Source organism: Leuresthes tenuis, unplaced genomic scaffold (assembly GCF_036924035.1).
Source record: "Leuresthes tenuis unplaced genomic scaffold, fLeuTen1.0.hap1 SCAF_11, whole genome shotgun sequence".
Taxonomy (NCBI): Eukaryota; Metazoa; Chordata; class Actinopteri; order Atheriniformes; family Atherinopsidae; genus Leuresthes; species Leuresthes tenuis.
Window position 1 is genome coordinate 80,001 of NW_027325365.1, and position 15,750 is coordinate 95,750.

The 15,750-nt window shown below is 46.8% G+C and overlaps 1 protein-coding gene across 2 annotated transcripts in view; it reads right to left on the reverse strand.

Moving 5' to 3' along the window:
• LOC140317626 (TBC1 domain family member 9B) overlaps nt 1-12,950 on the reverse strand; it is an 18,660-nt gene extending 5,710 nt beyond the window's left edge. The window contains exons 1-11 of one of the 2 annotated variants that reach the window (XM_072395091.1): nt 12,693-12,950; nt 9,591-9,701; nt 9,397-9,515; nt 9,083-9,314; nt 8,639-8,897; nt 6,568-6,775; nt 5,970-6,167; nt 5,739-5,885; nt 5,513-5,663; nt 1,510-1,724; nt 363-480 (exon numbers count right to left, since the gene is read on the reverse strand). In XM_072395091.1, coding sequence (XP_072251192.1) covers nt 363-480; nt 1,510-1,724; nt 5,513-5,663; nt 5,739-5,885; nt 5,970-6,167; nt 6,568-6,775; nt 8,639-8,897; nt 9,083-9,314; nt 9,397-9,515; nt 9,591-9,701; nt 12,693-12,810 — 1,876 coding nt within the window. In that variant the 5' untranslated portion in view covers nt 12,811-12,950. Of the gene's footprint in view, nt 1-362; nt 481-1,509; nt 1,725-5,512; nt 5,664-5,738; nt 5,886-5,969; nt 6,168-6,567; nt 6,776-8,638; nt 8,898-9,082; nt 9,315-9,396; nt 9,702-12,692 lie in introns of both variants that reach the window. The other variant, XM_072395090.1, reaches the window with a different exon arrangement.
• Nucleotides 12,951-15,750: the final 2,800 nt, after the last annotated feature.

Below are 15,750 nucleotides of genomic sequence, written 5' to 3' on the forward strand. Positions count from 1 at the left end.
TCCTGTTACAGACCCTGTTTCTGTTAGAGACACAGGTCCAGAACCCTGTTTCTGTTAGAGACACAGGTCCTATTACAGAACCCTGGTCCAGAACCCTGGTCCTGTTACAGAACCCTGGTCCTGGTAAAGACCCTGTTTCTGTTAGAGACACAGGTCCAGAACCCTGTTTCTGTTAGAGACCCTGTTTCTGTTAGAGACCCTGGTCCTATTACAGAACCCTGGTCCAGAACCCTGGTCCTGTTACAGAACCCTGGTCCTGGTAAAGACCCTGTTTTTGTTAGAGACACAGGTCCTATTACAGAACCCTGGTCCAGAACCCGACCTTGTTACAGAACCCTGACCTTTGTACTGGTATTACTAACCTACTACCCTGGTGTTGTAGTAGTCTGGCAGCATGCGCTCACACAGTGCCACCAGCAGCCAGAAGGCCTCTTCCTCGGTGCAGTACAGCAGCAGGACGGAGGTGACGATGTTCATCGCCTGATGGAAGGGAGAATGAGTTATTGTGTGCTCTATCGCTCTTAAATCATAAAATAAATCACAGTTAGCAAACTTTCAGACCTTTGTTATGTCTTCCCAAATGTTGTCTTTGATAGACAGAGTAACGTAATCAGATGACTGCCATTCGCTTATTTTCTTTAAAAATGTGGCATAAAAACTAAAGACATGTGATCACACCAAACTTAGGTAACAGTTTTTGGTTGTCAGTGTGGTCTTCATAAGGAGACAGACTGGGGCAGGCAGGGAGTCAGTCTGCTCAGCTTTTATAACTTGATTGTCTAAAATAAATAACTTAAATGTCAAAAGCCCTTATCAAGTGTCAGTTGTGATTCACAGGAGTCTCAGCTCTGCATCAGTATGTTGTTGGTTAGAGTCATCAATGATGGCCTTGTTTTTGGGGTCTATTCCCACCTGGAGAGGATAGTCAAGGCTGCATTGTGTCAGGTAGGTAATACCTGAGGCCACCTCCTCTGTTTAAAGAGGAAAACCTTCTTCTCTGTCCAAAATGTGGACACGTCTGTGTTTCCTCTCCTTGACGTGGACCTTTGAGTCTGGACCTGTGGAGCTGCTTCTGCTGTGTTGACTCGTGAGCTTGTTGGTTGTTAACTTTCTCCTGGATGAATATCTAGGCATTCCTCATTGTACTGTACAGCATGTACAGTGTTTGGAGATAGTTCCCAAGCCACATATGCATCTCTTTGCTGTGTTAACATGAATCAGGCCTTTTGCTGACACTGCGCTCTGGTACCCGTGGTCATTACTGAATCCCTTGAACAGGATAAAAATGGTGCACACTTGTCTTCCTTTCATGAGGGCTTACAGGTGAAAACAAACCATCTCTGCAGGAAAATGCATCCTATTTAGATTTTATTCTTTAATTAATTTACAATACACACAGAAAAAGCATTGACTCTCCAACACTGTTGCCTGAAAAACTTAAAGATCATGGCAATAGATGTAGAGGTGGAGCAGAGGCGTTTTCCGGTCGTTTCCCTAACCTCACCTTACCTGGCAATACCCAATTCCTGGGTTGCGGTGAGCATAGGCGGTGAGGACACGGCGCAGGGCAGCAATACCCATCTCATTCTGGAAGGCTCGGTGTTCAGGCATCGAGCGGTGAAGGTCGCGCTCAATCTCCTCTGTAGCCAATGAACATAGCCCCATAGCCTGCTCCACCAGGTCGCCATAGTAACCAGGATGTGTCGCCATTTCATTCTGTGCTCCTGGAAGGACAGGTGGAAAGGAAGTGAGGTATGTAAGAAGATACAGTACACACATGGAAATATAAAACCTGGCTGCAGCAGGAGGATCATGTTAGCATTAATGAATCAACTCCCTCTGACTATTTAAATGTTCCTCCAACCACAGGCAGAGGAGGAAGTGTAGCAGTTATCTTCAGATCAGGGTTACTAATCAGTCCTGGACCCAAGATTAGTTTGAGCTCTTTTGAATCTCTGATTCTTAGTTTTTCCCAAATTGGAAATCACAAAAATCTCTTCTACTTGTTGTTGTGTATCGTCCACCTGGCCCTTATTCTGAGTTTCTGTCTGAATTCTCAAAGTTTTTTACTTGTATTTTAGACCCAATCCCAACCAGACTGTTCAAGGAGGTTTTCCCCTTAATCAATACTTCCATATTGGATTTGATCAATCGATCTTTGTTGACAGGATATGTACCTCAGACTTTTAAGGTTGCTGTAATTAAACCTTTACTTAAAAAACCTACTCTTGATTCAGAAGTGTTGGCTAATTATCGACCTATATCCAATCTCCCTTTTTTGTCTAAAGTTCAACTTTGTGATCATTTACATAGAAATAATCTGAAGAGTTTCAGTCAGGATTCAGAGTGCATCATAGCACAGAAACAGCACTGGTGAAAGTTACCAATGATCTCCTCTTAGCCTCTGATAGCGGACTTGTTTCTTGTCCTGTTGGATCTCAGAGCTGCATTTGATACGATCGATCACAGCATTCTGTTACAGAGACTTGAACATGTTATTGGGATTAAAGGAACTGCATTAGGCTGGTTTAAGTCATATTTATCTGATAGATTCCAGTTTGTTCTTGTAAATGAAGAATCTTCCTCACAGGTTGGAGTAAGTCATGGAGTTCCTCAGGGTTCTGTGCTTGGACCGATTCTTTTTACTTTATACATGCTTCCATTAGGTAACATTATCAGACAGTATGGCATAAATTTCCATTGTTATGCTGATAATACTCAGTTGTACTTATCTATGCAGGTAGAATTAGGAGATAAACGTGTTGTTCCCCAGGAAATAGCCTCTACAATGCCTGATATAGTCTTATAGTCAATAGGAGTAGATTGAAAGTCTATTTCATAGAGCTGACTGTTCCTTGGGAGAAATTAATAGCAGAAGCATATGAAAGAAAAAAGCTTAGGTGTGTGGAGCTGGGGGCAGAAGCAGAGCAGGGAGGATGGAAAGTTAGGATCTGTCCAGTGGAAGCAGGATGTAGAGGATCTGTTGCAAAGTCTGTTGTCTCATTGTCGAGGGAGTTGGGTGAAAGTGGACAGAGTGAGAGGGAAACAGTGAAGGAAGTGTCAGGTGAGGCGGTAAAGTCCAGTCAGTCAATTTGAATCAGAAGAAGCAATAGTAGCTGGGGGCCCAGCAGGGGGGGCACTAAGGGCAAACAGACTCTTGGAAGAAGCAAGGAAGAAATCATGTATTTAAGTAGAGGGTGCTGCCCATGTGAGCCTTTTGAAGCCAGGCGGCCATTTTAGGTGAGTTGGCCTGTATGGCCTTGTTTTTGCTGTCATTTTTAGTGACTGTAGGACTGTTTAAGGTGAGTTTATCTGCTGAATCTGCTGGTGTGTCTTGTCCTGCCTCCACCTCTGGCACCCTCCATACTTTCATTACCCTCTACCCAAACCAGGGTTTGAATCCCCACCCGCCAGAGGCTGGGGCAGCCTGTGGTTGTGGAAGAAAAGGTGGTTGTTGTAGTGTGAGGAGCAGTGATGGCTGGCATTAGGGGAGTGACTCTGGGACGCCAGTGATGCCTGTCTGGCCTCCTGGAGGAGTCGTGGGCCCAAATAGACGAAACACTGATGAAAGGAAGTTCCCACCTGATGACCCCAATGACATGTTGGTCAGCACTGCTCACTGGTCTATAGGGATTATAGAGAATTATTCACTGAGTCTGGTCCATTTTTTTTTTCTTTAGCACAAGTTTCTTGCGTTTACTTTGAATGAAACCAGATGAAACCGAGGTTGGTCAGACTACAAGCCTGTCCTAAAGACATAAAGACCTGGATGACTCAGAACTTTCTGTTTCTAAATTCAGACAAACTGAAGTTGTTCTCTTTGGACCTGAGCGCTTCAGGGAGAAACTGTCCTGTTATATAGTTACTCTAGATGGTATTTTCTAGGCTTCTAGTTCTACAGTGAGGAACCTTGGAGTTATTTCTGACCAGGATCTGTCCTCTGACTCTCATATAAAACAGGTTTCTGCCTTCTTTCACCTTCGTAATATCATTAAAATCAGGACCATCCTGTCTCAGGGTGATGCAGAGAAACTAGTTCATGCTTTTTGTTACTTCAGGACTGAACTACTGTAATTCCTTATTATTGTTCTGTCCCACAGATTCTCTGAAAAGCCTCCAGCTGATCCAAAACCCTGCAGCCAGAGTTCTGATGAGATCTAACAGCAGAGATCATGTTTCTCCAGTTTTAGCTTCTCTTCATTGGCTCCCTGTTAGATTCAGAATAGAATTTAAGATTCTTCTCCTCACATATAAAGCTCTTAATGACCGAGCTCCATCATATCTTAAAGATCTCACAGCTGGATATTTCCCCAACAGAGCACTTTGCTCTCAGGCTGCAGGTTTCCTTGTGGTTCCCAGAGTTTCTAAAAGCAGAATGGGAGGCAGAGCCTTCAGTTATCAGGCCCCTAAAAGCAGAATGGGAGGCAGAGCCTTCAGTTATCAGGCCCCTAAAAGCAGAATGGGAGGCAGAGCCTTCAGTTATCAGGCCCCTAAAAGCAGAATGGGAGGCAGAGCCTTCAGTTATCAGGCCCCTAAAAGCAGAATGGGAGGCAGAGCCTTCAGTTATCAGGCCCCTAAAAGCAGAATGGGAGGCAGAGCCTTCAGTTATCAGGCCCCTAAAAGCAGAATGGGAGGCAGAGCCTTCAGTTATCAGGCCCCTAAAAGCAGAATGGGAGGCAGAGCCTTCAGTTATCAGGCCCCTAAAAGCAGAATGGGAGGCAGAGCCTTCAGTTATCAGGCCCCTAAAAGCAGAATGGGAGGCAGAGCCTTCAGTTATCAGGCCCCTAAAAGCAGAATGGGAGGCAGAGCCTTCAGTTATCAGGCCCCTAAAAGCAGAATGGGAGGCAGAGCCTTCAGTTATCAGGCCCCTCTCTGTGGAACCAGCTGCCAGTTTGGCTTCAGGAAGCAGACACCCTCTCTACCTTTAAGATCAGGCTGAAACTTTCCTTTCTGATAAAGCTTATAGTTAGGGATGGCTCAGGTGACACTGAAATACCACCACAAAGACAGACTTTTCTAATGGTAGCTAATTGCAGCTTTCATTTTTTTTCCAGAGCTGAACGGGGCTGGCGTTGCTTGCTTTTAGCACTGAATGTGGCTGTTGTTCATGGGTATATAAGTTATTACCTTTCGTTCTGTGAACCCCTTATGCAGGTCTGGTTGTCCTTCTAGTGTTTTGACAAGTTGGAAGTGTTTCCACCCTTGGCCAGACATGTTTTGTAACACCGTTTGCACAGTGGTGCTTTACCACACTCATTCGTTTTAAAGCCGAAGTAATTCCATATAGCACTTCGTGCACCTGGTTTATCTATGAGTTGCGGCGTGATGGAGGTTGCAGTAAAGTATTTTGAGTGGTCAGCTAGACTGGAAATGCTATAAAAGTATTGTCCATTTAATTGGATTGTATCTAAAGATTATATTTGCAATTTGGTGATTGATTTGGTGCTTTATAAATAAAACTGAATTGAATGGAATTGATGATGGGCGGATGGATAGCTGGACGAATACAGACCAGAGAATAGCAGCCAAAGCTCCCCTCTCAGCTGTTCTGGGATCCCGTTGAGGACGAGTTCTCTGGTTCTGGAGGTCCGGTACATGCAAACACCCCGGCCGAACTCTGAGAAATGGATGTTCCACGCCTCCTCCTTCATCTTCTCCTTCATCTGCAAGAAGTGATCACACTCGTTACTCCGCAGTATCTCACAGTGCCTGCACTGCTCTGTAGACCTGGTACTCACGGCTTTGGGTCCCAGGTCCTCTGGAGCATCTCGGTGGTAGAGCTGTAGCAGACCCTGGCCGGCGGTGGGCAGACCAGAATGGTAATGACGCCCCCTGTGGGCGAGGTCTGACCCTGCCGACACAGACACAGGGGCGCCGGACGACACCTGGGGATATTCAGAAAAATTAACTCCTACTCGATCAGAGGAGTGACAGAAAGCAGAACTTCAGGCTGAGCTGTACTGATATACCGAGTGTCCAATCAGAGACAGAGGGTTGGTGTCGCCCCACGAGCTGTCAGGGGTTCGCTGCAGAAAGTCAGAAATGCGCTGGACCAGGAAGTCTCTGTCTTTAAGGTTGGCAAACAGGAAGTTCATCTTATTCTTTGTGCTGATAGAGACAGGACATGGAAGGACACTGCTGCTGTCTGCCTTCTCCACAATGGACACCTGAGGAGCAGAGGATTATGGGTAAATCGCCACAACAGGACACTTAACTCCTCCTGCCTGGTGTCTAATGCTGTCGTATTAAATAAACAAGAAGGTCTTAAATGCTGTAAACAATAAATTCAATAGAACTGAAGACTGGATCCTAAAAACAAACCTGTCAGAGTTATCAACAATTCCTAAAACATAAATCTGTTTCCTTTGATGTTTAAGATCAAACGACTTTTTATTTCTCAGAAAAACTGTTTCCATGCTGAAAGCCAAAGTAATTACATCTAAATTCTACAGCCTGGATGATGTCATTTGTGTTTAACCATTGCATAATGGTTTGTATTTGGAGTCAAATCAAAGAATCCTCTTCAGTCTACAATGGATCAGAACCGCTCTCAGTCTGCCGGTTTACCTCTCTGAGTGGGATGATGAGCTGACACAGGTCCTCCTCTCTGCTGTTGAAGCAGATGTAGTTGTTGGAGATGAACAGCTGTCCGACCACGTGCATCTTAGCAAAAGGCGTCCACAGCGTGCAGTCTGTGTGTCCATCCAGGCGCTCGTCCTGCGTCAGCCGGAACATCGCCCGGTACCGCTCATTCTTTGCCCGGGCGTCAAAATCTCTGCAGACAGGAAAACAGCTGATCAGGTCAAAGATGAAGAAGAGAAATGTACAGACTGAGAGAACAGGGGTTAGTCTGATGTCTCAGAGGTAGAAACTCAGAACATGATGTTCTGTATGTCTAAAAAAATCAGGGCAGTGAACCTTTTCCCACTTTGTCTCCTTCTGCCAACACTTAAAGCCGTTCTGACTCTGAGGAAACCAGGTGATGCAGAGTTCCAGCTGTTATTTTGTCCCATTCCTCCTTAAACAGGTCTTAAGGTGTGCAGCAGTGCGGGGGGGTGGTTGTTTCTCTGCTGGGGACAGGTCAGGACTGCAGGCAGCCAGTCCAGCACCCGTACCTCTTCTTCCTCAGCCAGGCCTTTGGAATGTGGCAGAATGTGGTTTTCCATGGTCTGCTTGAACAATGCTGGGACGTCCCAGGAAAAGATGTGGCCTTGAAGGCAGCATATGTTGCTGTAAAATCTCAGTGAGCTTTTCTGCATTAATGCTGCCGTCACAGAAGTGGAAATGAGCTTTGCCCCCTGATCCAACCCCATACCATCACAGAGCCTGGCTGCAGGGACTGGCTGCTGACAGCAGGCTGGATGCTGCTTTTGCTCTTTGCTCCATTTCTTCCAACAAAGATGTGGAATACTGATGGGTCTGACCACAGCACACGTTTCCACCGTGTGACGGTCCATCCCAGACGCCTCCGAGCCCAGAGAAGTGGACGAGGTTAACATCAGGCTTCTTCTCTGCACAGTAAAGCTTGTGAATGGAACTCTGTATTGTGGTGCTGGACAAAGGTTTCCACAGTAATCCCTTGTCCAGGTGCTTCTATCAGCTGCTGATGAATGACGGTTCTTGATGCAGCGTCTGAGGGGTCAGAGGTCACGGGGTCCAGCTTAGGCTTGCTCCCTCGTCCTTTACACTGAAACTCCTCCAGGTTCCCTGAATGCTTTAATGATATTCTGCTCTGTAGAGGCAGAAATATGCAGATCCCTTCCAGTCTTTCTCTGAGGAACAGTGGACCTCATGCAAGAACATTTTCCTATTCTTATTCCAAGTTTCTCTCACTTTTTCGCGTACGAACACGCCACGTCAGATTCAACAAAAGCTCTTAGATCCGGAAAAGTGAGTAAATGTTGAACGCCACCCGTGCATATTTAAGTGCACAAGGATAGAAAATGTGCATACTCCACGCCCAAAATAACACCATATAAGGCATCATATAAGGCATCATATACGGTGCTTTGATGCGTATATGTGTGCAGTCTATTGCTCCAATTATAACCAAGGGGAGAGCACGACTCACAGAGGACTGGGACACCTGCTCTGTCTCCAATCTCCCTCTGAAAGATTCCCGCGGCCAAAAATCCAAGGGTGGTGAGGACCTGGACATGTGGTAGAATTGGGTTTGATCGGCGTGTTTCTCTGGAGTTGTGGCTCCAGCAAGCTGCATATTTGCAGAAGCAGTCCTTGGCAAAAGAAAATGGTGAATGTGCAGGTTCTCTTAAATCACTCAGATGCTCGACTTAAGAACAAACCTGTTCGTATGAGTGGTTCTTTGCAGGAGGCCCATTGTTTTTAAACACATTTGTGGAGAAACTGGAGATTCTCTGAACATCTTTGCTCCTGAGACTCATTTTGGACCAAGTCACGGTTTATTTATTTTACCTCATTAGCCCTAAATTTCCCCATTCCAACTTTTCTGAAATGGGTTTGTATATTAACTGATGAAATGAAGCTGATGAGACAAAACATCTCAACTTTGTGTTTCAAATAAAAGTCAAAATTAATTCTTTTTTTTTAGCCTCTCAGCTCATTCTGATTTCAGATTCCCTGTGAGCTTGTGACACTGAACGTTATAACAGAGCAATACCTCTTCAGCGCAGAGACATTCTTCAGCGTCTTGCAGGGTTTAGGCAGTGAGGGGTCGACAGTGAACGCTTCATTGTCAAGCAGCTGGCGCATGGCGATGTTGGCGAGCTGCTCCATCAGCTTGAAGGTGTCGTTGATGTTCAGGAACATGGAGAAGAAATGTTCGGTGTGACGGGTGCTCACACGAACACTCTCCGGAAACACCAGTGTAGCATTCTTCTCCAACTGTGTCACCTCGGTCCACGGCACCACCAGAGTCACTGAGGTCACAGGAAATGAACGTGATCGCTATGACAACAACATGCACGCCACAAACTAAACTCCAGAACAGAAACACTGTGACTGCTGCAGGCTACAACTGGGGTGGTGGTGCTACACATAAACAAAGTAAAGCACAGATGGTGTGGATGACATCATAAGTCTGGCTCCTGATTGGCTGTCATACCCTCCTTGCCCAGCAGGAAGGAGTAGAAGCACAGGTGGTTGATAGACAGGTAGAGCCATCCCTGCCGTGGCACTCGGCCCTTCCAGTAGCTGCAGGAGTAATAATTCACCAGTTTCTCCTCATCAGGCATCCCAAACAGTTTCCTCATCTTTAGCTCCGCCTCCCGAAACTTCCCACTGTCCTCCTCCTGCTCCTTGCCCTGCTTCAGGCGGTTCTCCTCCGCGATGATACCCTGCAGGAAGTGACATGAGTCACTAACAGAAACCAGGAAAGAAAGGAAAGAGTCTCACCGGCACAAACAGGAGCAGACATACACAAATCTTTCCTTTGACGAAGGTGGTGACATCTTCATCGTTGTCAAAGATGGAGATGGTCTGCAGCAGGTTGGCCTCCAGCCAATCCCAGTGCTCCGTGATCTCCTTCCTGGATGAGCCTGCAAGACACAGCTGAGGGTAAAATCTGGCATCATCAGGCCAACAGGTGGGTTTTTCTGGTCCGGTTGACTCACCGCAGGCAATGTTCCAGTAGATCTGAGAATCTGCAGTCTGCAGCAGGATCCGGTACGGAGCGACTCTGGCACTGGAGTCCAGAACCACATCCAGCGTCCCAACCAGGAGGCCTGCAGGCAGACACACAGATAACCAGGTAATGAATGAGGTGAAACAGGTGAACAGGTAAAAAGGTGAACCAGTAACGTGGTAAAACGGGTCAGCAGCTGAATAGGCGAACAAGTGAACAGGTAACCAAGCCCCAATTGTCCTGAGGTCAGGAGCCTAAGAATTCCCATTTTTCAGCTTGGCCCTTAAACATATTTCATTGTTTGCTTCTGATCAGTTCCTGCTAGCTCCTGCTAGCTCCTGCTAGCTCCTGCTAGCCTCAGGACTCCCAGGACTTAATCTTGGCACAGCTTCGTCGCCTGCCATCAGGGTGGTCATTCCTGCGGTCTCTCCCTGCAATTTCCCCTGCCAGCTTGAGTCCATCTGCCCGTCTTCCCGGGATATTTCCGTCCCGGTGTGGCCGGTTCTGTCTGGCTTTAGCTGGTTTCCTCTGCTGGCCACCACCACATCCACAGCAGCCTGACATCCTCATCTCTTCACCAGGACTGCTGGGCTAGCAGGCCGTCTGCTGGGGATTATCCCGTGGATACTCCTGAAGTACACATCAGCTCTTCTTCCACAGACATCCAGCTCCTGGTCACAAACTAGCACTAACTCCGTGCTAGTGCTCCACATCTGGATCATGCCCCCACTGTACTCTACCTCCACTCACTCACCATCTGCCCCTGGACTGCATTGACATCCTCAGAGAACTGGTCTACTTCACCGTCCTCCACACAGAGGCTCAACTACAACTTTTCAACTCCTGACTCTATCCCATCCATCTGGTCCTGATCGCGCACGGCAACTTCCTCATTATGTCATCGCAACAAAGACATGTGCAGCTACCAAATCTTCCTCAGTCATCACCTGAAACTGGCTTTGCTCAACACCTGGATTTCCTCTGTATTACTGAAACTTGGCACAAACCTCTGGACTACTTTTCTCTCAATCAGACCACACCCACCAGATTCATTTATATGGAGGAGGCTTCACAGCATTTTACAGAAAGGACATTAAAACAGCAGCCATCTCCATCCCTGCTGCTCACTCCCTCCAACATCTCACTTTCAAACTCTCTGGTCCCTTTGGTCACTGCCATCCTTTACCGCCCCCCCAAACCAAACCCCTCCTTTCTGTCTGACTTCCTCACCCAGTCATCTGCCATCTCACATTACGTTCTTCTTCTGGGAGATTCCAACATTCACATCGACACGACTGTAAATCTGCCACTGAATTCCTGGAACTGCTACACTGCTTCAGCTTCACTCAACATGTCAACTTTCCCACCCGTGGTCACATCCTGGATCCGGTCTGCTCCAGCTTCAACATCTCCGACCCCCTGGCAGTCGTCATGGACACTGACATCCCAGTCCCACCACTAAGGATAAACAGACAATATCTTTCAGAAACCTCAAAACCATCTCCCCTTTGCAAGTAAAATATCTACCTCGCCCTGTTAACTGACAACGAAACGCTCTCCTCCTGTCTCAGCTTGCCCCCATCAAAACTTAAACTGCCTCATCCACCCACTCTGCCCCCCGGTACACTCCTGAAATCACAAAAACAACAGTTTGAAAGACTGTTAACTGTTAACCCGAAAGCCTATGCAGATTACCTTCAGCAGTCCGAGGAGGCCCTCGGTGCGGCCCCCCCGGTCCGAGGAGGCCCTCGGTGCGGCCCCCCGGTCCGAGGAGGTCCTCGGTACGGCCCCCCCGGTCCGAGGAGGCCCTCGGTACGGCCCCCCGGTCCGAGGAGGCCCTCGGTACCTCCCGGTCCGAGGAGGTCCTCGGTACGGCCCCCCCGGTCCGAGGAGGCCCTCGGTACGGCCCCCCGGTCCGAGGAGGTCCTCGGTACCCCCCGGTCCTCGGAGGCCCTTGGTACGGCCCCCCCGGTCCGAGGAGGCCCTCGGTACGGCCCCCCGGTCCACCTACTACTCTCACCTCATTCACCTCTGACAAATGCAACTCCTTTCTCTCATTCTTCCAAACAAAAATCGACACCATCTATAACAACTTGTCCTCCTCTCCTACTTCCTCATCTGCCCCCCTTCTCAGCCTCTGTTTAAGTTCTCCCCCATGTCACCAGGGGAGCTACCCAAAGCATGACAGCCATAAACCTCCACGTGTCCTGGATCCCATCCCACCTCATTAAGGACTCTTTACCATCCACACTCATCACACAAATCATCAACTCTTTTAAAATTGCTTTTTAATGTTTAACCTCAGTCTGTTTTTAGTGTACTATTTCATATTGTTTTGCTGATTTTATGTAAAGTGTTTTTGAGTATTTAGAAAAGCGCTTTTAAAACAAAATCTACTACTATTATTGACATGTTATTTCAGAGAGGAGGTTCTGGTTCTGTTGAGCAGCAAAGCCCGTCCGTGATCCCATCCATGAAACCGATGTGCTGATCCATCTGTAACGACCTTTGACCCTCACCACATATAAACACACTCATCAGCTTACACTGCAGACAGAGCTGACTTCCTGTCAGCTGACTCCTGATGACGTCACTCCCCATGAACAGCTGATTTTGGTACATTTAGAATTAAATTTGTCACTTTTTTTTTATTTTTTTTTTTTATCTGTAAATCAGATTAGAGAGAAGGATGAGGACACAGCCCACCCTGGTTCTGATCCTGAACTCTGGTTCTGGACTGAAACGCTCGGTCCGATGTCGGTTCTAACAGAGCTATGTGAGCGTTGTGCTGCATTCAAGGCCTCTGAACAGAATGCGGAACTCTGAATTTGAACCGTCTTAAGACACAAAGTCCACAAACGAATGAAACTTAATGGAAGGCCGGTACCACCCAGAATCTGAAGGACCAGATTGTCACCGACACATCCGTACAGAACATTTCAGACAAACAGATCCGGATTACTGACCCGGAAAAAAAAACCGTTACAGAGCATTTCGTGTTTGTAAAGGTTAATCAATAAGCTGATTCACCCAAAACGTTTTTTTTTTATTGTATGGGACAGAAAGCCTGAAAGAGCCCATCCGAACTCACCGGAGAGTCCCCCCCCGCGGCCGTGTCCCTTCCTCCTCTGCAGGATGAAGAACGGGTTGGCCCGCTCGGACACCCACAAAGCTCCGGCCATTAAAACCTCCTCCGGCTGGATCCACATCTTTGACCGCTGAAGCTCGGCCTCCGCCAAGGAAACACCGGGAAACACCGGGAAAGGTGCCTCAGGCTCCGTTTGATTCAGAAGAACATCGGACTGATGTTATTGTTTTCACCGAGTCTGATGACTCCACATCACTTCCGGGTGTGACGTATAAGACCACGCCCCCTACGTACGTTGTGTCTTTGCATAGCGCATTGAGGCAGAAACAGTTTTTAACATGTTTTTGTTGTTTTTTGTTTGTTTTCAGGTAAAGTTGATCAAATTAAATTAATCCTTTATGCCTGTTCTTCTAACTTACGTCTTCATTGTTTGATTTATATTTAATTTTTCCATTCTTTTTACTAATGTATTACATTTTTCTGCCCTCCTATAATTCCAGTGTTGACGGTCGAACCGTTCAAGGTGTTGATTACCCGAGCACACAGCAGGAGGCGCTGCTACATTCAAGACAAACACCAGTTACAGATGTTTTTTTGTGTTTAGTTTCACAGTGAACTGAAAATCTTTGATCATTTGGACAAAACCAGAACTCTGGGGTATTTTCTGTTTTACAAATAAGATGTCTCTGAGAACAAATGGCCTCAGGCAAGAAGCAACATTTGAGTTTACATTGCTTGACGACACAGTATCTGAGAATATGTTTCCTTATCATCAGAGAATGCTGCAACCAAGTTTAAAGAATAAATTCCATCAGTCTTCACTGCCATGTGCAACAACAGAGGACAGCTACCTAAACTTTAGCCCAGAGCTTAATTGTCTTGGTAACAGCACAACAATTTCAACACACAGAAAGAGATTGGCTCTTCACAGTTGCATGCTTTACGGTAGGATACAAGAAGGCCGGAAACGAAGTTGTGTTCCTCTGAATTATTTTTAAAAATTTGGACACTGGTTAAAATGTAAATAAAAAAAATGAATTCAATGATTTGTAAATCTAACAAACCAACATTTTATTCACATCAGAACATAGAAAACAAAGTGAGACATTTTACTAATTCATGAAAAATATTAGATGGAAATAATAATATATGATGGCAGCAACACGTCTCAGAAAAGTTGGAACGGGGCAACAAAAGTAAGAAGAATATGTTGGATGAATCACGTTAATTAGCAACAGGTCAGTAACATGATTGGGTATAAAAAAGAGCACCTTAGAGAGGCAGAGTCTCTCAGAAGTAAAGATGGTAAGAAGTTCTGCAATCTGCAAAAAACTGTGTTGACAAAATCTATAAATTCTTCAGGCATTAAAAACAGACCTGATTCAGTCCTGGAATCCCAGCCTGGGCTCAGGAACACTTCCAGGGTTAACCCATTAACCCTGTCTGTGAACACAGCTCAGCGTAAAGCTCCATCAGATGCAGCTTAAAGCTCAGGCAGAGAAGAAGCCACATTTGATTAACTAACCCATTAGTGCCTATGGAACTGGTAACCTGCACATCTGGAAATGCTCCATCACTCCTGAAAGGTATAAACAGGTTTTAAAGCAACATCTGCTCCCACCCAACCTCCCTTGCATATTTCAGCAGGACAAAGTCAAACCACATCCTGCATCTGTTCCAACAGCACGGCTTCGTAGTAGAAGAGTCCAGCTGCTGCTCTGACCTGCTGCAGTCCAGATGTTTCAAGAGTCCAGCTGCTGCTCTGACCTGCTGCAGTCCAGATGTTTCAAGAGTCCAGCCGCTGCTCTGACCTGCTGCAGTCCAGATGTTTCAAGAGTCCAGCTGCTGCTCTGACCTGCTGCAGTCCAGATGTTTCCAGAGTCCAGCTGCTGGACTGACCTGCTGCAGTCCAGATGTTTCAAGAGTCCAGCTGCTGCACTGACCTGCTGCAGTCCAGATGTTTCCAGAGTCCAGCTGCTGCTCTGACCTGCTGCAGTCCAGATGTTTCAAGAGTCCAGCTGCTGCTCTGACCTGCTGCAGTCCAGATGTTTCAAGAGTCCAGCTGCTGCACTGACCTGCTGCAGTCCAGATGTTTCAAGAGTCCAGCTGCTGCACTGACCTGCTGCAGTCCAGATGTTTCCAGAGTCCAGCTGCTGCTCTGACCTGCTGCAGTCCAGATGTTTCCAGAGTCCAGCTGCTGCTCTGACCTGCTGCAGTCCAGATGTTTCCAGAGTCCAGCTGCTGGACTGACCTTCTGCAGTCCAGCTGCTGCTCTGACCTGCTGCAGTCCAGATGTTTCAAGAGTCCAGCTGCTGGACTGACCTTCTGCAGTCCAGCTGCTGCTCTGACCTGCTGCAGTCCAGATGTTTCCAGAGTCCAGCTGCTGCTCTGACCTGCTGCAGTCCAGATGTTTCCAGAGTCCAGCTGCTGCTCTGACCTGCTGCAGTCCAGATGTTTCCAGAGTCCAGCTGCTGCTCTGACCTGCTGCAGTCCAGATGTTTCAAGAGTCCAGCTGCTGGACTGACCTGCTGCAGTCCAGATGTTTCAAGAGTCCAGCTGCTGGACTGACCTGCTGCAGTCCAGATGTTTCACCACCTGAAAACATTTAAATACAACAAAGAAGACCCAGGAATCTTATATCAGACAGGAACGGGACAACACTCCTCTCCCAAAGGTCCGGCAGCTGGGTTCAGTTCCAGATGTTTACAGATGGTGATAAAAGAAGAGGGGATGACAGTGGGAAACGTGGACCTGTCCCAACTTTTGAAACGTGTTGCTGCCATCAGATTCAAGATGAGTTGATATTTTTAACAGTAAAATGTCTCAACACTGACATGATTTCCATGTTCTGTTGTGAATGTTGGTTTATGAGATTTCTAAATCACTGAACTTATTTACATTTTTACAATTTTCACTTACACTGGGAAGGCAGTTTTCTTGTAATAAAGCTAGAACTGCTTATTACTCATTATTGATAGAAGAGAATAAGAATAATCCCAGGTTTCTTTTCAGCGCTGTTGCCAGGCTGACAAAGAGTCCGAGCTCTGTTGAGCCATGTATT